The following is a 25,021-nucleotide window of genomic DNA, read 5'->3' as shown; positions in this document are numbered from 1 at the left end:
ATCATATAAAGACTTAGAGGCCATTGTCAGGAGTTTGAATTTTATTCTAAGTTTGGAAGACATTAAACTTGAGCCCGGGAGAGACACAGAATGGTTTATATTTTACAGGTCACTCTGGCCTCTGAGTAAAGAACTGACTATAGGGGTCAGGGTGGAGGTAGGCATGAATGGAAGCAGGGGGCAAGGTAGGACAATGTGGTATTGGCTCTGGCTGAGTTGCTGGTGGCTTGGCTAGGAGATGTCCGAGGACACAGAGAGAAGAGGTCAATTAATAGGATCTATTTTAGGGATCAAACTGACTGCTGATGGATTAACTGGATATGAAGGTGAGTGGTAGGAAGGAATCAAGGATGATTTAGGGGGGATGGTGATACAATTTGCTGAGACAACCAGGAAAGGAATAGATTTGGGAAGAAAAGTTGAGTTCAGCTTTGGACATGTTAAGTGGGAGATGCTAGTCACTTCAGTGGGAGATGACAAATAAGTCTGGAACTCTGGGAGAGGTCCTCGCTGTAGATTTACATTTGTGAGTCATCAGTGTGTAAATGATATAACTGTCATGGGGCTGGCAGGGAACACCAGGGAGAGAGTGTAACTAGATCAGAGAAGAGGGTGAAGGACAGCCCTGGAATATGCCAGCATTTACCAGTAGTGAAAATGGGGGTTGAGGAACCTGGAGAGTGAGGTTAGAGGGAAACCAGGAGGGTAGAGCTTCCCTGACTTAGCAGAGGATGGTGTGTTCAGATGAGGGATTTGGTCAACTGTGCACAACATCCCTGAGAGGTGGAGTAAGACAAGCGTATAAAAGAGATAGGAATAGATAACCAACAAGGACCTACTGCTGTGTGGCACAGGGGACTATACTCAATATTTTGTAATAACCTATAAGGGAAAAGAATCTGAAAAAGAATACACACACACACAAAACTGAATCACTGTGCCATACACCTGAAACTAACATGACATTGTAAATCAACTATACATCAAATAAAAAATTAAGTTAAATTAAAAAAGAAAAGAGAAAGGAACAGAGGATTTGGCACTTTGTAGGTCATTACGGTGACTATGACCAAAGCAGTTTTGGACCCAAGCCTGATTGGAGTAAGGGAGGGAGGGGCGAGAATGTGTAGTTGGCAAGGGTACATAGCTTTCAAGATGTTTTGCTGGGAGGCTAGATCATGGAGGTTTATGTTTTTTTCTGTTTGTATATTCTTATTTTCCAACAATGAACATTTAATATTGTGTTTTATTATTATTATTATACATTGCAGATAGCACCCCACTGTTTATGAGAGAAGGAGAAACTCCTCAGGAGAACACTGCAAACCTTCACCTTCCCTCCCCTGCGACCTTTCCAACCCCAGGCTTGCTATTCTCCACAGTCACCAGTCTCCCATAGGCTGCACTCACTCTTGCTGGCTTCCACCATGTACAAAAGTCTGGTGCCAGCATATGATCCAGCAATCCCACTCCTGGACATATACCCAGACAAAACTATAATTTGAAAAGATACATGCACCCCGATGTTCACTGCAGCACTATTTACAATAGCCAAGACATGGAAAAAACCTAAATGTCCATCTATAGATGAATGGATAAAGAAGATATGGTATGTATATACAATGGAATACTACTCAGCCATAAAAATGAATGAAATAATGCCATTTGCAGCAACATGGGTAGACCTAGAGATTCTCGTGCTAAGTGAAGTAAGTCAGAAAGAGAAAGACAAATACATGATACCACTTATGTATGTAAGCTAAAATACGATACAAATGAACATATCCATGGAACAGAAACAGACTCAGATACAGAGAACAGACTTGTGGTTGCAGGTGGGGGGAGGGGGGAAGGATTGGGAGTCTGGGGTTAGCAGATGCAAACTATTATATATAGGATGGATAAACAACAAGGTCCTACTGTATAGCACAGGGAACTAGATTCAATACCCTGTGATGAACCATAATGGAAAAGAATATGAAAAAGAATATATAACTGCATCACTCTGCTGTACAGCAGAAATGAACACAGCATTGTAAATCAACTATACTTCAATAAAATTAGAAAAAAAAAAAAGGAAAAAAAGAAAACGTTTGATGCCGGGCATTAGCTGTGGCTGTGGCTCCCACTCCTCTCAGCATCCATAAGCCACCCCACCCCACACATGTCCAGGATCATTTGGTTACGCACTTATCACCCACCCAGTTTCACCCACGCGTCAGTCCCACAGTTGCAGACAAAGTTCTTTTCCTGCTTTTTACTTCCCGGCTCTTACAGTGGCAGGATGGGATAATAGGGAAAAGAATAGGGCCTCAAAGACGGACGTGGCTTTCTTCCCTTACCTGCCACTCATTAACTGTGTGACCTTGGGCAAGTCTCTTAAGGGCTCCGTTTCCTCATCTGTAAAACAAGGTTAGTAAAACTCACATCCATTCAGTTTTGTGGTGCCTGGCATAAAGTGAGCAGCAGTTGCGGCGGCTCACTTTGCATCAGCATTGCGCGGACGCCTGGAGCCACAATAGGTGAGAACTAAGATGCTTCAGAAATGTGACCCAGTAGCGGGGGCCCCTCACATGACCCCGAGATGCCAGACAGTGTTTCTCTCCCCGCCCAGGGCGTGTGCAAGTCCGGTGACCCGACTTTCCAGTCACCCCACACTCCGGGTCTGTGATTATGCGCCCCCCCCCCCCCCCCCATAGCTGGGCCTGACGCGGCGGTGGCTCATGCGCCTTTCCGCCCCAGCCTGTTGCCACGGACCACACGTCTCATCCATGCTGCCTGGCCCCTCCCCCCGCCCCGGGTGCGCCCCTCCAGCTTGCCGGCTCGGGTGTCTGAGCGGCCGCGCCCGCGGGCCGTCCGCTCTGACTGGCTGCACCGCGGCGGCGGGCGGCCTGTGGGCACACACACCCTCCCCGCGCAGCCAATGGGCGTGCGCGCGTCACTGACCCGGCGGCCCGCGAGCCGGCAACCCCTCAATAAGCCACATTGTTGCACGAAACTCCAGCGCAGGAGTCCCGGACCGCCGCTAGCACCAGCGTGTCACCGAGCCGAGAAGATCCGCTGGCGAGAGCAGCGCGCGTGTGAGCCGGAGAGGTCCTGTCGCCCTAGTGGAGCCAAGCTGCTATTCTTCTCAAGTTGAGCCTTAGTGATTTTGTGGCTGAAGTTAGTACCTTGACAGTGGGGGCATCCCAGCACGTCGCTGGGAGTGATTCTTGGTCCTTCAGCAGTTGTGACTATCAGAACCTGTTTTTAGAGTCCCGAAACTCTCCAGCTGGGCGCGCCATCGTGTGCCTTCTTTGTGTACCTCCCGGACTCATCGCTCCCAACCGGGCCTCCAAGCCCGGACAAAGCGGTCAGACCGCGCCGCCCTCCTCCCCCGCAAGCGCTCCAGCCTCGGTTTCCCATCTCGGCGCTGTCGGGCCGCAGCAGGATGATCGCCTCGCATCTGCTCGCCTACTTCTTTACGGAGCTCAACCACGACCAAGTGCAGAAGGTAAGTAAGCGCGGGCGGGGGCGGCTGGCTCGCCTGACAACATTGCTTTGTCCCCGGCCCTCTCTCCGGGGTCCCGGCCGGCTGGGACTCTCCTCTTAGACCCTGCGGGGACCCGCTTCCTTCCCATTACGGGCCGCGGACGCGGAAAATATCAGCGCGGCGGGGAGAGTCCTGGGCTGGAGGAGCCACGTCCGCTAGGCACGGGCAGACGTGTGCGCGCGTGCGAGGCTCCGGGGCTCGCGCACCGCGCGGCTCTCCCTCTCTGCGGCCCTGCGCGCGCTCGCGCTTTTTTTTTTGGAGGGGCGGGCCACCCGGCACGTAGTCTTTGACTGCTGGGCCCACGTGGGAGGAGCCCCCCTTTCGCTGCCTGAGTTCCGGCCAGAGCACGTGGGGAGAATCGTGGCGGGGGGGGTGAGTTGCGGGAAGGCTCCGCTGCCGCGCGGGGTTGCCTGGGTTCCTCCCGCGCTAAAGGACCACATTTTGGGGACCTACGATTCCCCCTAGCGTTCCTCACGGCCTTGCGGAGGTGGGCTTGGGGAGAAGACCACGCGGGAAGAAGCTGGGAAAGGGTCAGAGAAACTCCGCCCGCCGCACCCCTTTCCCGGAACTGAGGCGCCCGGAACTGTGGCTCCGCGAGGGGCGTACGCCCCCCCAACGCCCATTCCCAGCGCCTGCCTCGGGGCCGCCCTGCCTTGAGTACCCCATCTTCGGGCCCGCCCCCCAAATGGGGGGTGGGCTTTGGATGTTACTTCTGGTGTACCTAAAAGTTTCTCCGAGAGGACCAACACCCCTTTTTCCCCTCTTTGCCGTCTTCCTGGAGATTTTTGTCCTTCTGAAAACGAGCTTTTCCCTGTCGTGAGCCCTGACCTGTCTGCCCGCTTCTGTCTCAGCAGCACCCCGCCTAAGTCCGAGCTCTTGCTCGGGCCAGGTCTTTTACGTAAGACAAAGCCTCTGGCCCCGCCGGGGAGCCTCGCTCTCTGTGCCTCTGGGTATGGAGAGTGGGTGGGGCTAGGCTGGGCCCCAGGCGCTCTCTGGGGAGAATTGAGTTTCTGAAACGCTCGGGATTTCGGGATTGGCTCCTGGCCCTGGGCCTCAGCTAGGACTTGAGACGAGAGGGTGGGCTGGGGCGGGGGTGGAGGGTGTCCAGATCTGTGAGTCAATGACAGAGCCTTGCTCAATTACATACTTGAAATTTCTGTATCTCAATGGGAACACATTTTTGGGCAAATGTTTTGACGTTATCTTTATGTGGGGCGACCTGCTCATACTCCCATTCTGGGGACCCTGAGAGCAAAGGAGAGGAAGGTGGGTTGCCATCACAGTGTTTTCAAAGCCGTGGTAGATGAACCCCAAAATACCGTGACATTACGTAGCCTCAGACTGGAGTAGGGAGCAGAGGGCCGCTGGTTTAGTTGAGTGTTAGTCTGCTTGTAAGTGGCTGTTACCTTCTAACTCAATCCTGGGATAAGGCTCTGCTCTGCACTTCAATTCAGTTTATTTAAGAACGTGTCTGTGATCCGGCAGGACCTTGGCAACTTCGTTGGGCTTCTTTGCTCAAGAAGTGAGTTAACCCTTGTGACAGTCATCTCTTGGCAAGTCCTAGAATACAAAGCTGGAGGACCATTAATTCAGGAGAGGTCTTCTCAATTGGTTGAATATTGCCCCAGGACATTTAAATTTACTCACCCCCTGTCCAGAGGAAGGAACCTAGGACCACAAATTTACCCTCCCCGAAACCAGAGGATGGAGGCTAGGACTGGAACCTTCCTGGCCTGGAATGGGGAGGGGTCATAGCTTTAGTCCCAAACTGGAAAGAGAATTAACCAGGGTATGTAGAAATGAGTTCTAATCTCTGTTTTGTGGTTTATTAACCACAGGACTCTGAGCAAGTCACTTTGCTTCTTTGGACCGCCAATTTCTTTTTGTAAAACAGGGATGACAACAGCAACCTTCTTCACTTTGGGGAGTTGTGATGATTAAGCACAGCCATGTGAAAAGGTCTTTCTTGTAGTCTTCTCTACATTTGCAGCCTGTCAAGTGTCTCAGGGACACTTGGGTGTATTTCCTCCAAATTACCAATGGGGGCAGAATTGAGTCAGGCCTTAACTCAGCAGGTGTGGAAGCTGGGACTTGGCCTCCCAGTTTAGGTGAGCAAAGCTGCCTGTTTCCAGCAGCAGTTAGGAAATAGGGAGAGAATCAGAGAGAATATTATGGAAGGATCTTTTAAAGTTGCTACTAGAAGGAAGAATTAGGAGAGAAGGTTGAAGCTTTAGTTTTACAGTCTTTTGAAAAGGCCTTGATTTGAACTCTTCTGAAATCCCTATTATTTTACATAATCTGGGTTGTAGTCTGAGGCAGGGAAAGTTTAGGTTCACCTGCCCAAAACTATCCCCATCAGAATCACTTGTCCCCCGATAGACAAGCCTAGTGTTTTGTGCTGATTGACACTTTGAAACTCAAGAGCAAACACATATAGCATTTACTGTGTGTACCAGGTGGTTTTAAGCTCTTTACATATGTTAGCTTATTAACATTCATAACAACACCATGAAGTAGATACTATTATCAGCATCCCTGTTTTACTGGTAAGGAGCTGAGGCACAGAGTGACTTGTTCAAGGTCACTAGCTTTTTTGTAAAGGCTGGAAATTGAAGCCATGCATTTGGGCTCCAGAGGCCCATGCTCTTGACCACACCCCCTGCCTCTGGGACCATCAGAAGACCCCATCCTGGCCCGTGTCTGTGTTCACTCTTGGATGCTGGCAGCACCCTCACCCAGCATGTCCAGAAATGCAGGTAGCTCTTCTCTTGGTCAGATTAGTGGCACCAGTACCCTCTGATTATTCTGACTGGGAGCCCTGGACCCATTTCACTGACTTTCCTTTCTGATTGCTTTACCTTGGTCAGCTCGTCTCTGGGTTACTTCAGAGGCCTCCTAGGGTGTGTTTCCAGTCTCTTTCTGGAGCCAGACTGGATCATTTCAGAAGAATGTGTACTATAACTTATATGTGGAATCTAATATGACACAAATGAACTGATTTATGAACAGAAACAGACTCACAGACATAGAAAACAAACTAATGGTTGTCAAAGGGGAAAGGGGGTGGGGGAAGAATACATTAGGAGTTTGGGATTAGCAGATACAAACTACTATATATAAAATAGATAAACAGGGGCTTCCCTGGTGGCACAGTGGTTGAGAGTCCGCCTGCCGATGCAGGGGATACGGGTTCGTGCCCCGGTCCAGGAAGATCCCACATGCCGCGGAGCGGCTAGGCCCGTGAGCCGTTGCCACTGAGCCTGCACGTCTGAGCCTGTGCTCCGCAACGGGAGAGGCCACAACAGTGAGAGGCCCGCATACCGCAAAAAAAAAAAAAAAAAAAAAAAAAAAGATAAACAATAAGGTCCTACTATATAGCACAGGGGACTATATTCAACATCCTGTAATAAACCATAATGGAAAAGAATATGAAAAAGAATATGTATATATGTATGTATAACTGAATCACTTTACTGTATACCAGAAACTAAGGCAACATTGTAAATCAAATATTCCTCCAAAAAAAAAAAAGACTGCATACTGATTGCTCCCTGACCCCACCCCTCACCTCAGCCTCATCTTCTCTATCTGCATTCCCGAAGACTTGAATCACCATTCCTCTAAATGTCACACCTGGTCACCATTCCATCATACATTGGAGTTGGTAGTTACAGGGCAGGGAGAATCCTAGCTGTTCACCTTTATAGCCAGTTTATGGCCACTGGTGAGGTGTTCAGTGAGTCCAAGAATGAAGGAGTGGACCTTCCTGGGAAAAGAAGCAGAGCAAGGGCTGCAGGAAGTGGAAGAGGGTGAGAGGCAGCTGGGGGGGTGCTGGTACTGGGTTGAAGGGGTGGGTATCCAAGGGTGGAGGGACCCTTGGAGGGAAAGACAGTGAGCTGTTCCCTCAGCAAGGCCTGAGGCTTGGCGTGAGACTGATCCTGAGGGGAAAGGGAGGCAGGGAGAGAGGGGGAGAGAGAAAAAGGGTGTTTACTGTCCTCCAGCAATCAAGGGTTTTTGTCCTGTCTGCAGAGTTAGAGGATTCTTTTGATTAATTGAGCTATAAATAGTATACAAGATACAGGATTTTTGTCTCTTAAGCTTGATAATCAGGATTAACCATGGAAGTGAAATGAAGTATACATGCCTTCCTTTAGCCATTAACCGATTATTTTAACACACACAGACTGGTGACATACAATCTTGGAATATAGATAGTTCACTTGGGCTCTTTACTACATTAGTGAGGGGTAGCTTTCAACTCTGGAGTTAATGAGAGGGGAGAATATCTTGGAAGCAGAAAGATTCAACAGAACCCCCAAGAGATAAGAGTTTAATGTTTTTTGAGAACCTACTGTGGGTATAGTTACTATGTGGGAAATTGAGACTACGAGACCTTTCAGCTGTCTGGTGAGATGAGGCTCTAGAAATAGGTACTTTACATCCACTAAAGGGTCATGGCAGTCATTCTCATGGGATGGGGAATTAGGGACCTCAAGGGAATCTCAACTGATATTTTTTGAGCACCTACTATGTGCCATTAATCTTCAGATAGGGGATGAAAGTATGGGAGTAAAGTACTGATTAAAACCTTAGTAAGATTATTTTTGGCTGAGTTAACTGACATTGACAGGTACAATTTGCCTCATTTGTTCAACTTAGTATCTTAGTACCAAGTCCCTTTCCTGCTCCGAAGACAATTGATGGTAGCAGGAATATTTTGTAGCTTTTACTAATCATCCATTTGTTTTGTATTGTCAAATTTCTATTTCAGAGAGCGGCCAAGAAGCTCTTTTTTCTTTACCCCTGAATGAATTAAAATTCTCTCTGAGGCTCCTCAGACAAAGCCGACATTTTTTTTTTTTTTAACATCACTTTTCAAAGTTGAACTTTTCTAGCACCCTGAGGAGTTTGAGGGCAGCTAGCGACCCTTTTCCAGGGAGACTCAAAACAACACAAACCACAACAGTTTTCTCAAAATCTGGCAGCTGTAGTAAGGAGATCTGATGTACTAAAAGAGCTCAGGAACCCCAGAAAACTGGCTTCCTTTTTTCAGATACTTCCGGTTTAAAAGGTGGCTCTTGATAACTGGTTCCTCATTATCACTGTTGAGTTTTGAAGTCAGCAAGTTTGGTTTGTTTTCCAACACTGTGTGCTGTCTGTCTTTGACTTTCAAAAGTAGTGGGGGTGGAGGTGTGGCAAATCAAATCGCGGAGTTCGCTGGCTGCGACTTAATATCTCACACCATAGATCACAGGTAGCTGTTCCTGCTTACCTCTAAAGCAGGTCTCTCAATCTTGGTGCTATTGACATTTTGGGCTGGATAATCTTGTGAGGGGCTACCCAGCCTATCATAAAGAGCAAGAGTTTTTACCCTACCCCAATTTACAGGGGCGAAGCCTGTGGTTTTTTGTTGTTTGTTTGTTTTTAACTACTCCTTTAGAGCAGTGGTTTTCAACTATTAGTGATTTCATCCCCCAGGTGGACTTTGGTGGTGTCTGAAGACATTTTTGGTCCTCACAGGCAGGTGGATGAAGACGTGTCATTGCATCTAGTAAGCAGAGGCAAGGGATAATGCTAAACATCCTACAATGCCCAGGACAGCCCCCCTGCCAAAAAAAAAAGACTTTTCTGACCCCAAATATCTATAGGTTGAGAAACTGCATCAGAAGAACATGGTCTATCCCCCATTCCAGTATTATAGTGCATCGCTAATGGTCATACAGCTACTTAGTAGTAGCTGCAACTAGGACCATAGTTCTTAGCTCTCAGTGTGCCATGTCATGGGATAGTCATGGTGGGGAGTGGCCTTTTACAAAAGATGAATTTAAGGTGAGGTCTGCAGACCACAGTAGTTAGCAGATGTCCATGACCCCTGGCTGAAGTGTGGGTTACCTGAGTAATGTTTTCTGTTTTCAGCCAGAAAAATGTGGGCAAGGTAAGCACTCCAGGAAGCCAGTGGGAGAGAAGTTTGCTCAGCTGACCCCAGGAGAACCTCACCCTGGCTGTTGCTGGGGTTTCCCTGAAAGCCAGGCATTTTCCAGGCTTCTGAACAAGGCAGGCATGTGAGTTGGTGGAACTCCTATCTCAGGAAGCAGAGGGAAGGGGCCGTTGGTACCCACTGAGGGACAGTCCAGCAGTCACTGGGAGAGGCTGTGTGCTGAGAAGTAGAGCCAGGCTCCCTGGGGTGGAATCCTGGCTCACCACAAACCAGCTGTGTGAACTTGGGCCAGTTATTTAACCTCTCTAGGCCTCAGTTTCTTCCGCTTATAAAATGGAGAGTGGATAACACCTTAATAGGGTCTTTGTAAGGATTTAAGAGAGAGTGAATATATGTGGAGTTCTTAGAGCTGTGCCTGCTACATAGTCAACACTTTATGTGTCAAATATTAGTACATAGAGATAGACACACTCTCAGATACCTGACTGCGCTATCCATCTGGGCAGAAGCAAAAGAGGCCCCGCTTCTTTTTTCCTAGGGACTTTTAGGGCATATGGGTTCTGGCCCATTTATATTCTCTGTCTTATGTTGGATTAGAGCAGAGGACAGGGCGGACAGAAGGATGGAAAGTTCCTAAAGCTGAGAAATAAGGAAGCTTCCTCACTGCCCCATCCAACTTCTAAAACCTTCTCTTTTCTGGGCATAGGAGACCCGTTTTTGAGCTCTTCCTCTAACTTGCTTTCCTTCTGGTCTTCTGGGGATACAGCATTCCCCTTGGGCGGAGGGGGGAGTCTCTGGGTTGCCTGGGGCATTTTGGTACACCTCAGCTTGAAGCGTCCTCCTTGGGAAGTCATGAGAGACAAAGCTGCACACTGAATAGTCACAGCATTTGTTCAACCCCTTTTCCCTGTAGAAGTCTAGTCCACTCCCTGTCGGTACCTCCCCTGGAGGGCAGAATCACAGAGGCTCCAATGGCAGTTGCTGAGGCCACTTATGCTGAAATTGGCCAATGAGATGCTTGCTCACACTTCCTCACATCTGCCCCAGACTCTGGCTTCCCACTGGGGGAACCACTTGGGGTGCCCTGTGCTGTTGAGTCACAGGACCGGGTCATGGTAGGTTTCAGTCCCACTGACCCCTGGAGTTTCAATGAAGGGAACAGTCATTCTCACATTTTCTGGCACATTGAATGGAGAGTCCCTGGCCATTTTGGTTCTCAGCAGAGAGCTCTTTGCCCCTCCTATGTAGACTCTGGGCTGTCTAGTGTGGCCCCTTCTGACACTGAGGTGCTTGGGGTTCTCGACGAAGCCGGAGAGGACCCTCAGTGTGGAACCCACACTCTACTCCCCCCATCCCTGTACAGCCTCTGTCTTGTCCAAACTTGGTTGGGAGTCTTGGCCTTGTTTCCATGGGAGCAGGAGCTAGACAATCTCCTTTTCCTTGAAGTACCATGCTTTTTGCACTGTTGTCTGTGGATCTCTAAGCAATTCCTTAAGAGTCCTTCCCTGGAGCGTGAGTCAGACCTGAGAACCTGGCTCTGGGAACCCTCGGTGCCCATCCACCTCAGCCAGCCTTCCTGCCTCTTCTCACCTTCAGCTCAGCATCCCTGCCCTGGAGGCCTGGAGATGGTCTATGTTCTTGGAAGGCCTTGTTCCCAACCTCTTCCTTCTGGCAGCACCGTATTGTCTGATAAAGGAGTGAAACCAGATAAGCCATTGGACAGCTTTGATTTGGGCTGAGTAAGGGCATTTGAAGCTGTCGCTTTTCCTTTTTCCCATTTGAGGGACAAAAGTTCCTCCTGCTTCCTCCCATATTGTCCTGTCTCAACCCCTTCTAATGAAGCCTTCCAGCCATGTCCCACCAGTCCTCTTTTCCCCTCAATTCCCAAAGGTCTTAAATTAACAAACATGTACACCACTCGCGAAGTGCTGGGCTCTGTCTGTGAACTCTACTACAACTCAGGTCGTCCTCGGGCAGCCCTCCAGGGTAGACGTTATTTTTACCTATTATTCAGAAGAAGACACCAAGGCACAGAAAGGGACAGTACCTTGCTCAAGGGCAAGCCAGAATTCAAACCCAGGCAGTATGATTCCAGAGCCCAGGCACTTAGCCCCAGTGTGGGGCTGCCTGGGACAACTGGAGATAGCCAGTTGTCTTTCAGTTTCATGGGGTTATCAGTCCGGGGTCAGTTGGGAAGGGACCTTTGAGATCATCTCGTCCAAACCTTTATATTGCAGTTGAGGAAACCGGGTGCCATGTACTAAGGGACCAGCCAAGAACCCAGTTTCTCCACCATTTCCTGAAAGGAAACCCAGATTCCTTTCAGCGCCATTGGCATAGAATGGGCTCTTCTCATCATTCAGGTGTGGGCTCCCTAAGAACCATGAGCAGGATTTGATTTGTGGCCTGTACCTAAGGTGACCCTATAATTTATTGTCCAAACTGGGCCACTTTTGAGAGTAAAAGGAGACACTGTTAACAGTTATGCTGCTACCACACTGTAAACATTGTCCTGGGCAAACTGGGATATATGGTTGCCCTGCTTATGGTGGGTGTGTCTGGGGTGGGTAGAGCAGACTGGGAAGTTCTGGGGCTGGACATGGTATAAAGAGACAGACCCAAAGTGATTTGGTCCAGCAGGTGGACAGTTGGCAGCAGACAAGAGTGGGGAGTTCAGATGCCCCTGTGGGCATATGGGCTCAGGGGCAGACTCTGGTCCCTGACATGGGGCTGGCCAGGGGAGGCAGAGTTCGACCCCTAGGGGATCTGGGGTACTGGCCAGGGCAGCTAGGTAGATGGAGAGGAAACTCTGCTGCTGCCAGGATCACATGCAGTGTGGGCCCAGGCCTGAAGAACAAGGCCAGGCTCTGAGCACCTGGGCAGTCTGCAGTAGCCAGCTCTTCCCCTTTACCCAAGTTACTCTCTCACTCCTCTCCTCGGCATTCCTGTCACCCCTTGATGTCACCATAACAAATATGTCTTGAGCATCTACTGTATCTCAGTACTGAGAGAGCTCTGGCATCACAAATATGAAGTTGGGAACATGTAGTCAGTGCCTTTTAGTCCTCTGGGACCAGTGAGAGCAAGAGACACAAGTGTCAAAAGTGTGTTAGTATAACCAGCTGGGAACTTGGGGAATGTATTTGGGGTGAAGGACAAGTGGGAGTTTGTTAGGCCAGAGCAGGAGAACATTCTAGGCATGGGGTCAACACATATGTTTAACCTTTTCAAGACAAAAACTCCTCAGAATTGTACTGATGTATGTGATTTAAGTGATTGTAAATCTGTCTTTTATTATAGTGAAAGAAACTGCTTACTCTCTGCCTTACTCCTTCAGTTTATAATAACTTGTTGACCTATTTGCCTCCCACCAATAGACTGGACACTTGCAGGCAGAAGGGTCTTCTTTATCCCGGCATCCTCAGCGCCTGGCGCTCGCACACTCAATTTAGTGCTCAATCATTATGTGCAGGCGAATGGGGACATATTATTCCTTTGCACTGCTGCCCCATAGTCTGAGGATAGGAGGGTCCTGGGACAGGCGTCCCAAATGCCTGTCTCCTGGACCCCAGACAGGTGCTACTGCCTGAGGTCTGTCTGGCTGTAACTCGATGCAGCCCAAGAACTGGAAGAACAGGAAACCCTGTGACTCACGGTGCAACAGGATCCTGGAGGAGTGGCCTGTAAGCCTCCTCAGTGAGCTCCACACTCACCCTGCGCTGCTCCAGCCATGTGAGTAGGCAGTGCGTCAGCTGGAATCTCCCTGAGGTGGCGCGCCGCCCTAGTGGGGGTCCGCCTTGTCCCATCTGAAAAAAGTGTCGAGGCAGATCTGTCACTTCGTTAGCTGTGTTTCAGAGGACAGGAGGCTTAAAGAATCCAGGATCTGCTCTGTCTTTTCCTCCCCAACTCATCCTTTTTTTTTTTAAATCTTATCGGAAACATCTGGCCTTGGCCTGGCAACATTACAGGATAAACTTGCTGCTCTTTGCACAGTCTCGGTCCTCCCAGGAGGAGTCTGTGAAGACACTATTATTAATGAGGCCACTGATGGTAGTTACCTAGCTTTCCCTGTGTGGGCACACCTATGCCCCGGGTTAGGGCACTCATCTGGCCACTGGGTGTTATGGGTCCTGTCAGGGACTTTGGCCTGCGGTTTGGGGAAGCTTCTTCAAACCTTGGTTTCCTTGTCAAAGATTTGCAGTGAAACACTGGCAAAGGAATAATGGAAGATATGAAATTCTTTTGAAACTAAGTTGCAAGCATGTGTCAGCATATAGAGTCACTGGAAGGCTATGTACAGCTGCATTTAGGTTATGGCTTTCCCCTCTGATTTGACCTCTTTGGCCAGACCATGTGAGTAGGTAGACTAGGGCCTAATCAGTGCCTTGTCCTTTTTCCTTCCTATGTTTTTAAATTGAAGTATAATTTATATAGAGAACTGAACACACCAGGTAACTACCACCCAGATCCAGTAACAAATTATTACCAACAATAGCAGGTATACCCCCCACTAAGTATAATCACTATCCTGACTTCTACCGGCCTAGATCTGTTTCTGTACTTACTATAAATGGACTCATATGATCTGTTCCTTTTTGTATCTGGCTTTTTTTACCCAACTTTATATTGTGAGATTCATCTATATATGTAGTTGGATGTGACGGTAAGTACTGCCTTCTCATTGCTGTATAGTACCCTGCCCCTGCCTCTCTAACCCTGTTTTGACTATAGTTGAATTAAAGCAGATGAGATTAGTCAAAGCCCTTCACTTCAAGAGGGTGTGGTTCTTCCTAAATTTCTTTCTAGGAGGCTAGGATGGATCCTTGGAGTCTGGTCTAATATATATATATATATATATATATATATACACACACACACACACACACACATATATATATAATATACATATATATTATATATATATAGTATATATATAATATATATATACACCTGATTGTATCTTTAGGACAAAAACACGAGTGCTAGGAAAGCTAAAATTCAGTCAGTTGGTCTGCTTGAGGTCCAGAAGCAGCTAAAATGTAGGAATTAGCTAGAGTTCATTCAGCACCTCCTGGAGAGAAGGTTCTAGGTACTAAATCAGAAATACCCAAAGACGGGCTTCCCTGGTGGTGCAGTGGTTGAGAGTCCGCCTGCCGATGCAGGGGACGCGGGTTCGTGCCCCGGTCCGGGAAGATCCCACATGCCACGGAGCGGCTGCACCCGTGAGCCATGGCCGCTGAGCCTGCGCGTCCGGAGCCTGTGCTCTGCAACGGGAGAGGCCACAGCAGTGAGAGGCCCGCGTACTGCAAAAAAAAAAAAAAAAAAAAAAAAAAAAAAAGAAAAAAAAAGAAATACCCAAAGACTGGAGAAAGAAGTCCAGCAGTGCAATAGTGCCTCAGGGTGTTCCTGTGTCCTTGACTCTGACTATGCTTATGGGATTGCTGTCTTATCCAGTTTGGTCACTTGAATTCACCCTTCTACCAGGAGGGTGGGTTCTGTAGGGATGACTGATGAGCGTTTGCTCGATTATGTATTATTTATTTTCTGCCTACTTATTAAAAGAATTAGGTGGTACGGGTGATATGGTTCAGCTTTCACTGAAAGGACTTCGAGAATAAGAGTCATGGAACAGGCAGAAATGATTATCAAAAAACTTAGTGCGTTAAAGTCGAGTACGGAGCCCTGAGCTTCCTGATAGTCAAGGCAAAAAGGACAGCTCTCCTTTTTTTAAAGAAATTTATTTATTTATTTTTGACTGCTTTGGGTCTTCATTGCTGTGCGCAGGCTTTCCTTTAGTTGCGGCAAGCGGGGGCCACTCTTCTTTGCGGTGTGTGGGCTTCAGTAGTTGTGGCACATGGGCCCAGCAGTTATGGCTCTCTGACTCTAGAGCGCAGGCTCAGCAGTTCTGGTGCACGGGCTTAGTTGCTCCGAGGCATGTGGGATCTTCCCAGACCAGGGCTCGAACCTGCAACCCCTGCCTTAGGCAGGTGGATTCCCAACCACTGCGCCACCAGGGAAGCCCAGGACAGCTCTCCTTGAGTCAGTTGTTTTAATTTCATTGGCCTGTAGCAGGAAGCACAGTGACTCTGGGCAGCCAGACTTTCTCCTGACACTAAACCCTACAGAGAATTGACTGATCAGTGAACAACACAGCAACTTTACACAGTGGGGTGATCTTTATGATTCTTCCTTCCCATGATTAAAGGTGATAGGATTAAATCATACTAATATGAAGGCATTGCAAAAGGGAGCTAATGCAATGTAGTGAGGTGAGTGGCTTTCTGGTTCTAAAGTTCATAACCTCCTTCTAGGATCTTGGGCTTGCCCACACCTTCTGAGCCTTTTCACATGATCTCCCTACTGTCTCCACGTCAACATACATCCAGTGACATGTATGTTGGATATGTATGTTCTTAGCCTGGAAGAACTCTCCCCTGAATGCCAGTCTCACAGGCCACTTACTCATACATGTGACACTTCCCATGGGCTGCTTTGCATTGTTCTTGCCTTTCTTAACTCCTAAGACCCATCCCTCCATTCATTTCAGAGACATTGATTGAGTCTATAGTGAGTTGAGTTCTGTGCTCTCTCGTAAAGTCCTAGAGAACAGGAATCCTGATTTCTTAAAAAAATTTAAAAAACATTTGTGTGTGTGTGTGTGTAAAGTTGACCCTTGAACAATATGGGTTTGAGCTGTATGGGTCCACTTATATGTAGATTGTTTTCAATAAATATATTCTATGGTACTACATTACTGCATGATTTGCAGTTGGTTGGATGCGTAACTATGTATAAGGAGTGCCGACTGTGGATTTTCCACTGTGTGAGGGTTGGCACTCCAACCCCTGTGTAGTTCAAGGGTCAACTGTATATATATTTAAAGTGTACAATTCAGTGGCATTAAGCACATTCACATACAACTATCACCACTATCCATCTCCACAGCTGATTTCTTTTTAAATTATGTTCCTGTATACTATAGTGCTTTGCGTGTAATTGGTTTTCAACACAGACTGTAAAGTGAGAGAATCTGGGGTCAGCGATTCAGGGGTTGTATGATAGGAATCTTACAGATTTAGATGTTGAAATTTAAGCTTTCTTCTATACTTTCCTTTGAGACCTCTTAAGGTATTCAAGGTAGGATTTATGGCAGTTTATATAACAAAGTCTCAGCGTTGGAATATTGTTCTTTTCTGGATGTAAGTAGTTTGATCAGGACCATTTTCCCACTGGGACCAGATAGGGTGTCCTCACAACCCGGGGAAGGTCACTAGCCATTCAACTGGAATTGGCCTGCAAGATGATACAGGCCCTTGGGGATGATTGGGGGTAGGATTATCATTTATTGTTTCTGACGATAGAGTAAGGGATCTGGGTGATCCAAATTCTAGTGTCAACTCTGTGACCTTAGTCAAGGCTGTTACCTTGGCCTCAGTTTCTCTGAGGTTCCTTTCTAGCTCTCACCTCCAGGGTTTCCTTTCTGGGCTTCCTCATACCAGGCTGGGGCTGTGTCTGCCACACCTGAGCCACTGCCCTCTTTGAGGTGGAGCCTCTACAAGGGTGATCTTCTGCTTCCTCCATTCCTTGCATCATTGCTATGACACAGTTTCCCCTCTTCAGTGCTAGTCTGGAGGAAACTGTGGGCACTTAAGAAGATGGGCTTTCCATTTGGAGTGTTATCTTATTTCATAAATAGTATGGGGTTAATTTTGTTGTTGAACATAAGTTCACATGCCCGACAAACGGTGGGGCCAAATACACCGAAATGTTGGACTTTGGAGCAGAGAAAGGTTTGTTGCAAGGGCCATGCAGGGAGAACGGGGGGCTTGTGCTTAAAAGACTAGAACTCCCTTGATTGTTTTCAGGGAAGAGTTTTTATAGGCAAATTTTGGGGTGAGGGCTACAAGGTATGTGACTTTCTTCTGATTGGTTGGTGGTGAGGTAACTGGGCGGTGCTCCAGGAATCTTGTGCTGAGCCTTAAGTTCCCATCCTCTATCTGGATGGGGGCCTTAGTTCTTGCAGAAGTACTCAGAGATAATTGTTATGTGTATACCTTGAGGAGGAACCAGGACTCTGCTTTATCGCTTCACTATTGTTTCTTGACTGCTCCTCCTTTGTTTCTGCATTCCCTCTCTTCCCTAGTTAGTAACTGTTTGAATCCGACCTTTAGAACTCTGCGAAAGTCTAGGAGGCTGAAGCCTTTTTCCCACAAACATGAACTAGGACTCGGAAAGGCTTTTGTACCTGGGAAGGCCCTAAAGGGTCCTGCTTGTTTCCAGTTTCTCTTTAGAACTTCTGCCTGTACCCACAGTTCTGTAGAGGAGGCAGGCATGGACTGGTATGTTATGGGAAGAAAGAAATTGACCAGAATTGCTCAATGAGGAAGTTCTAATCTCGAGATTGCTAAATAGATGTATCTAAAACTACTATCTCTCTTTAGTCCCTTGTTTCTGGGTAGGCAAGTGGCCTTCCCATACCTCAGCCAGGCTTTGCTTCTGGCCTGCCTCTGTTTCCCCAGCCTGGAATGCCCCCTCCTTTCCTTCTTTATTCCTGATAGAGATTTAAAGAGGAGCAGCCCAGTGTGATAGGCCACACACCCACCGCAGAAAGAGAAGGAGCAATTTGGGGAACCAGCCCCTGTTTTGCAAACCCCAATATGACTAAATAGGGTTAAGAAATGTCCTTGATCCTCTGAGGGTACCACTTGTCAGAGATGAGTCTGGGAGAAGAAGAGGAAAATGGGTAGCAAAAAAGGTTAGATAGATGGAGAGCTTTACATATGTCACCTCATTTATGCCAGTGACTCTGTTGTGAGTGCTAGTCCTCCCATTTTAGAGGGAGGAAACTGGGACTCAGACACCTGTACAAATGCTAGAGCCAGGATTTGAACACTGACTTTTCTGATGCCACAGCCTGTACTTCACCACAACCAGCTACTAAATAAGGGTTGGCTTGAATGTTTCTACTTTGATAGTTTCCAACAACTGAAATTTGTTTTCAACAAGTACAGGGTTTTTCTCTCCAACTCCCAGCACCCAGGATCAACACAGGATTATTTCACACTTTAGCCCAATGTCTTAAGTAATGACTTTCAAAGATCCCAGGCAGAAAGTGGTAAAAATGACCTTGAGCAGTGTTGACCAGAACATAGCCCATCATTATTACATTATTGACATGGTGGATACCAGCCAAAGGAGAGGGGGAGATGTTTGAGCACCCAGACAGACCTAAAGGTGTCAGTTTGATTAGTCTGGAATAGATCTTTGGAATTCTTAGTGTGTCATTCTTATGTGCAGCCAAGTTTGGGAACTATTATCCCAAGTGGCAGAATAGAGAATAGATGGAAATGATCAGAAAGTAGATTTATGTCAGATTGAGGAAAAGCTTTCTAATAACTAGAGCTGACCAACAGTAGAAGCTGACCAAGTTTGAGAAGTGGTGAGCCTGTCATGCTTAGAAGCATTCAAACCTAGGCCTTATGACTATTGGGGTGAAAGGGACAAACTAGATAAACTCAAATGCTATGTTCAGTGGGATTTTGAACTCACATTACCCCAAGATCCCTTCTAAGAGTTAGTATTTTTTAGCCATAGTCTTACTATGCTGTTTACATTTGGTAACATGAACGACATTCTCCCATGACTTTGCTCGTTCCTTGTGCTCCCTCCTTCTGGCTGCACTGTGAGTGAAAGTTGGAAGGATTATGCCAAGTTCATTTTCTTCCTTCCCAATCCAGGAAAAAGGTCTTCGTATGGAGACTGCTTCTTGTTTCTAACTTCTGCTTCCCTTGGCTACCCTTCACTCAACACAGCGGTTCTGACCAAGGCTAGGTGGGCCTCAGTGGTGTGTTTAGGAAGCTGTAACATCAGGTGATTAATCAGCCTTTCCTGAGTGGCCCTAAGAAACTCAGGGAGGATACATCATCATGCCCGTCATCATGGCCCAAAGAGAAGAAGTTCGGGCCAAGGTGCTATAGTTGCATTTTTCATAGCTGTCCCATATCCTTTCTCTTAGTCTCATCTGATGGAGAGGAAATCAAAGCACTGAGGTTATCCAAGAAACTACAGGGCAGAGGGTGCTCTCCCGCACTAAGAGGGTCCACAGGAAAGGCGACTGTGGTGGTCCTAAGGGCCTGGCTTTAGAGCCAGACACCTCGGTTTGAATCCTAGTTCTGACCCTCACCAAGTGACCTGTAAAACAGGGTTGTAGAAGTATTACAAAAGAACAAAGGAAGTCAAGTCAGTAAACCCATAGGATGGTTTCTGGCAGGTAAGAAATGCTGGGTAAATGTTTAGCTACTGTAACGATCATCATCGTTTTCATCTGTCACTGAACACTTAAATATGATTATAATCTCTTTGAGTAAAGTCTGACTGTTTAACTTGTTAGGTTCTTTGAGAGTTAAGACTGGATTTCCAACAAGGCTTGTAGCAGTTTAAACATCAGAGTTAAATTAAGCATGGCTGCTGTAGAATTATGGCCATTCCACATTTGCTCTTTTGTGCTCGTGACCTCACACTCCAAGAAGTGACAGTGCAGCCTCTTAACAAGGCAGTACAGGCTTTGCTTTCCCACACAGGAACTCTCTTGCTTCCTTTGCAACATCCGGAGCCATCCATGGAGGTGGGGGTGGATGGCAGTGAGGCCTCTGGACCTCTCTTCTCTTTGGGAAAGTAGTAACGTGGGAGCTCCAACTTAGTCATGTGTCAAACTCATGATAATGTCCAGAGATATGTCTGCTGCCTTCTCATCTGCCAGGGCAGCCCCATGGGCCATGCCCTCCACTGTTTGCCCTTCCTATCTGTGTGGTGGGATGACTGGAATAGAAGATGGCCTTTTAGTGGACATGGCCAGCCTGAATGTGCTGTAGTGCCATTTGGCCTGTATAGACCCTGCTGTTCAGCAGAGAGGGGTGTTCATCAGGCAGAGCAGAGAAGAGCACAGATGAGCTGGGCTGCCCTGTCCAGTCCTGGCTTAGCTTTTGCACCTGTGTGATGTTGGGCATGTTGCCTTTCCCTTTTGGTGGAATGGAGGAGATAACACTACCTAACTCACAGGGCTGTTATGAGGATTAAATGGGTTAATGGGTATAAAACCTTGAAAACAGGTTTTGCTGAAGGGTTTGCCGTTATTATTATTGCCTCTGAGGGCGTCTCAGGCTGTACCTGGATGTGACTTGGCGTTAGCCTCTGGTCTGGTGGCTGGGACTTTGTATGCTAGCACTGAGATGCGTAAGCCATAATGTAGTGTTCCTGGGCCAGCCCAGGCGTCATTGGGTTTGGAACAGGAGGCCTCTGCGGTGATTTACGTTGCCTTGGGCTCAGAGTCTCCAGCAATTTGTCTCCCACTGCACCAACAGGGAGAGAACTTGTCTGAGGCTGTATGCTTTTTCCTCCTGGGAGCCTCAAATATCATTATGGGGTTAGGCCAGCCTCCTCAGGAGCACCCTGGCTCCCCAGGATTGTAGGAAGCCCAGATCAGTGACCCAGCTTGGGGTGGGGGCTGGTGCCCCACAGCCCCAGGAGGCTGAGGCAGATAGTGGGCTCAAGGCCATCGAGGTGCCAGGAGCCTGAAACCAGAAAACAGAGTTGATGGTTGGCGTCGTCCTGGTTTAGACCGATGGAGTTAGATGTCTGCTGTAGCTCTTTAATAAAAGCTGGCAGCAAGGGAATTGGGGGAAATCCTCATTTCTGCGAATTTAAAACCCTGCATGACAAGCAGTGGTAGTGGTCATCAGCCACGCTTTGCCCTTGGGAATCCTGGAGTTTTGGAGCTGGGAAGACCAGGGTCCCTTCTGGTCCCCCAGTCTGCTGATGAGGCTGGGAGTGCCAGGACCACCACCCTCATACCTTGAGGGCACAGCTATGACCTGGCCCAAGGGTCCTGATTCTACTCCTACCCTTTGTGGCCAGCAGCCTTACCCGTCCTGGACACTGCTGCTGAGAACAGGGATGTTGTGGAAACTTGTGCGCCTCCTTGGATGGATTTCTATCAGACCTTTTCCTTATAGGAGAAAACTGGGAATATCCGTAGGTGGGGCCGATGAGAGCTTTCAAGAAGCAGACTGTCTGAGGGGGACTCCTGTTGTTTTTCCTTCTCCTGGTGTTAAATCTGGGAAAAGTTCTTGTAAATTTATGTTGGAAGCAAGATAAATGAAATGACTAGGGAGAGCTGCCTCTGCCTCTGAGGATGGGGGAGGTTGCTTTACCATGTGTATCGAGCCTCTGTTAATGTGTCAGGCAGTGTGCTAGGCTCCAGGAATGCAACGGTGAACAAATAGTCATGGTTCTTCTTGCCCTTGGTGCTTATGATCTGGACCCTAATAAATATGTATTTCCAAATTGGGGATGGTGTTGTGAAGGGAAAAGTCTGAGTCTGCAGAAAAAACAGTGAAGCCTGATTGTTTTATTAGGGACAGTAGAGAAGGCCTCCATGCAGAGAGGCCTGAAGGATTGGTAAGGGATCCGCAGATGAAGAGCAAGGTGAGGATCTATGGGGCCTGCATGAACAGTCTTCTAGGCAGGGAAGGGCAAGTTGGGTGAGTTGGGGGACTGAACCAAGGCTCATCTGCACAAGGAGTGCAGAGGCACACAGTAAGATGGGGAGTGGGAGAGGCCTGGCTATATAGGTAGGGCCTTGGAAGGATTTAGGGTTTGGCGCCAATGGGAAGTCACTGAAAGTCTTTAAGCAGGGGAATAGTAGGCTGTCTGGGGATGGAAAATGGATGGAAGAGGGAATAGTATTGTAGAATCGGGGATTTTATTAGTCCAGGCAAGAAGCTATGGCTGCTTGGCCTGTGGTGAGGGCTAATAGGGTTGGCATGACTGGCCTTATGAGTGTGGGGGAGGACAAGAGATGAGGGCCAGTAATGAACCCCAGCTCCAGGGATGTTGTCATAGGCATTTAAACTCAACCTATCTGAAAAGAACTCTTCCCTAATTGGCCTTTCCCCTGGTCTTTAACATTCTCTCGAAATAAAATTTAATTTTAATTTGTAGTTTAGTTTTTTTTTTTTTTTTTTTAAAGACAAGTCCTGTCATAGAGTCTGGTTAAATGGTCTTTAATAATAACCTTCCGTACATAACAGATTTTATCCTTTTGAGGAGCTGAGTGATGTTCCATGATGTAGATGCATGCCATAATTCATTTAACATATAATTGCTACTCTCATTTTCCTCTCTTTCAGGTTGACCAGTATCTCTACCACATGCGTCTTTCTGATGAGACCCTCCTGGAGATTGCTAAGCGGTTCCGCAAGGAGATGGAGAAAGGGCTTGGAGCTACCACCCACCCCACTGCTTCAGTAAAAATGCTGCCTACCTTTGTGAGGTCTACTCCAGATGGGACAGGTATTATACCCCTGGGAGAAGGCTCTGGGTGCTCCATTGCCTGGGAGAGATTTGGGTAACTTTGCTTAGGGCCCCAAAGAACTATATACGACAGTGAAGGTTCTTTGGTTTCAAGCCTCAGAAGCCAACCCTTGTTAACTTAAGCATGCAGGGATTTGAATGGAAGTCCTGGCAGTCAAGGAGAAGTAAATCTCTGTCAGCCCTGCTGGGGTACTGCTGTCAGCCATTTGTTTCCCATCCATGTGCTGAGAAAGGCTGTTTGGCTCAGTTTGGGATTTTACAGCTTCACTGAGATTGCACACAATGAAAGTGATGAATAACAAACGTGCCTAATATGGTCGCGGCCATAGGTCATGTCAGTCACTCTCGGGCCCATCTAACGGGCACATTCCACAGACTTGTTGGAGAAACAGTGTGGTATAGGTTGTTCTAGACTGTGTTTTGAACTCCATGAATAAAGACTACTAGAAGTCCAACTAAACTTGGAAGAATGTGAAAGAGACAGGGTACATATTAAGGTATTAAAGGCTCTGAAACTGTGCAATTAGAACCTGTCAAGCTTTGTGTTATCCCCTTATTTGGATACAGAGTCTATTCCATGATGCACTGCCCAGCAAGTGATTTAATTAAACTGGAGAAAAGGGACATGATGGAGACTGACGTTGGAAGGTGGGTTGGGGCTAGATTCAGAAGGCCTTGCATGCACACCTGAAACACTGAGTCTTGCTTCAGTAATAGGCATTGGGGAGGAGTGTGAGCAGAACTGTATTGGTAATGCACATCATTAGCAGTTTATGCAGAGCGGGTGGGGGGGTGGTGATGGGTGGATGGTAGAGCATAGGGCATGGCCCTGGTGGGATGTAGTGGGCAGAGACCAGAGAGGATTCAAAGGTGATGCCAGGGTGTTGAGCCCAGCTGCCCAGGGGTGGCAACATCCTCAGAGAAGGGAACGGAACTAAGTCGTGCCAGCACTTTCACACAGTTTGTTTCATTTAATCCTCATGACAGCCCTGCATTTTAGAGATGAGGTACCTCTGGGGCCACGAGGGGTGAAGGGTGTGGGATGGCTACCTATATATAGAGGGTGAGAGAAAGAGCCCGGGGGCAGCTGCCAGGGTGATGGAGGAACTAGGAAGCACAGAGTCTGAGAACCGGAGGGAGGACAGAAGTCCAAAATGCTGGCTGGTTGTTGGTGAAGCATCTGCATCTGCAGAGAAACCCTGGGGAGGGGTGGGCGGGGCAAGGCACAGGACCGGGCTTGTTCGTTTGTACCACATGCCTTCAGTGTCTCCATCACGTCTGTGTCCCTGAGGCTTACCTGCGTGAGAGCCTTTGGGGACCTGTTCATCTAACAAGATTTTGTACCTTTCTACAATTTCTAAAATAAGTATGTGTTTGCTAAAGCCTTGGAACCTAACGTTGAGGGTGTGACCTTGTTCAGGATTGTTCTGAGTGTGTGTGTCCCAGCCCTTCAAAGAGCTTCTTGAGGTGAGGGGCCTCCTCCAATTCTCGGATATCCCTCATGTGCCCTCTAGAATGGCACATTTACCATACTTACCACTCCCTCTGACTGGCAGCCACACCTGCTTTTACTGTTTTTATGACATTCTGATAAATTTACTAGCTCCTTAAGACCAGGGACCTTGTCTTTATTTCAGGCACTAGCACTAAGCAAGTATCCTAAATATTTTCGAAATATATATTATGGGCTAACAGCTTTTCTGAGCATCTACATGTAGTAACTTATTTACTTTTCACAAAACCCTATAGGGTAGGTACAAATTTTAAGTACTTTTTTTTTTTTTAAAGATGAGGAGTTGGGAGCCTGGACGGTCAGATAACTTGCCTAAGGTCATATAGCTAATGAGAGGCTGAGTCAGGATTCAAACTCATGTATGCCAAACGCCAGGCATCAAGACTGAGCTTGATACATTATGTGTGTATGTGCACGTGTGAGCCTGTACACTCAGCACCAGAGGACGCATATGCTCAGTGGAAATTTTTTGAAATGGGGTTGGGAGTGGATGTCTGGCCTGGATTATAGGCAGATGAGTAAGTTTGTTGGGGAGAACTAGGTATGGGGCCAACTTTTTCTATTCTCGTTGTTTTCCTGAGATTGGAGCATGGAGACCTCCCACTGCCTCTTAGAGTTTGCATCCATTGCTGTATTGTGTGGTCATTAAGTCTCTTTCTCTGACCTC

At 47.6% G+C, this 25,021-nt stretch overlaps 1 protein-coding gene across 4 annotated transcripts in view; it reads left to right on the top strand.

Moving 5' to 3' along the window:
* The first annotated feature begins 2,924 nt into the window (after positions 1–2,924).
* HK2 (hexokinase 2) overlaps positions 2,925–25,021 on the top strand; it is a 61,679-nt gene continuing 39,582 nt past the window's right edge. For 2 of the 4 annotated variants that reach the window (XM_060168637.1, XM_060168636.1), the window contains exons 1-2: positions 2,925–3,493; positions 22,658–22,820. In XM_060168637.1, the coding sequence (XP_060024620.1) occupies positions 3,431–3,493; positions 22,658–22,820 (226 nt within the window). In that variant the 5' untranslated portion in view covers positions 2,925–3,430. The remainder of the gene's footprint in view (positions 3,494–22,657; positions 22,821–25,021) is intronic. The other 2 variants (XM_060168634.1, XM_060168635.1) reach the window with 2 other exon arrangements.

Source organism: Lagenorhynchus albirostris, chromosome 13 (assembly GCF_949774975.1).
Source record: "Lagenorhynchus albirostris chromosome 13, mLagAlb1.1, whole genome shotgun sequence".
Taxonomy (NCBI): Eukaryota; Metazoa; Chordata; class Mammalia; order Artiodactyla; family Delphinidae; genus Lagenorhynchus; species Lagenorhynchus albirostris.
This window is presented reverse-complemented; position numbering and strand designations above follow the sequence as displayed.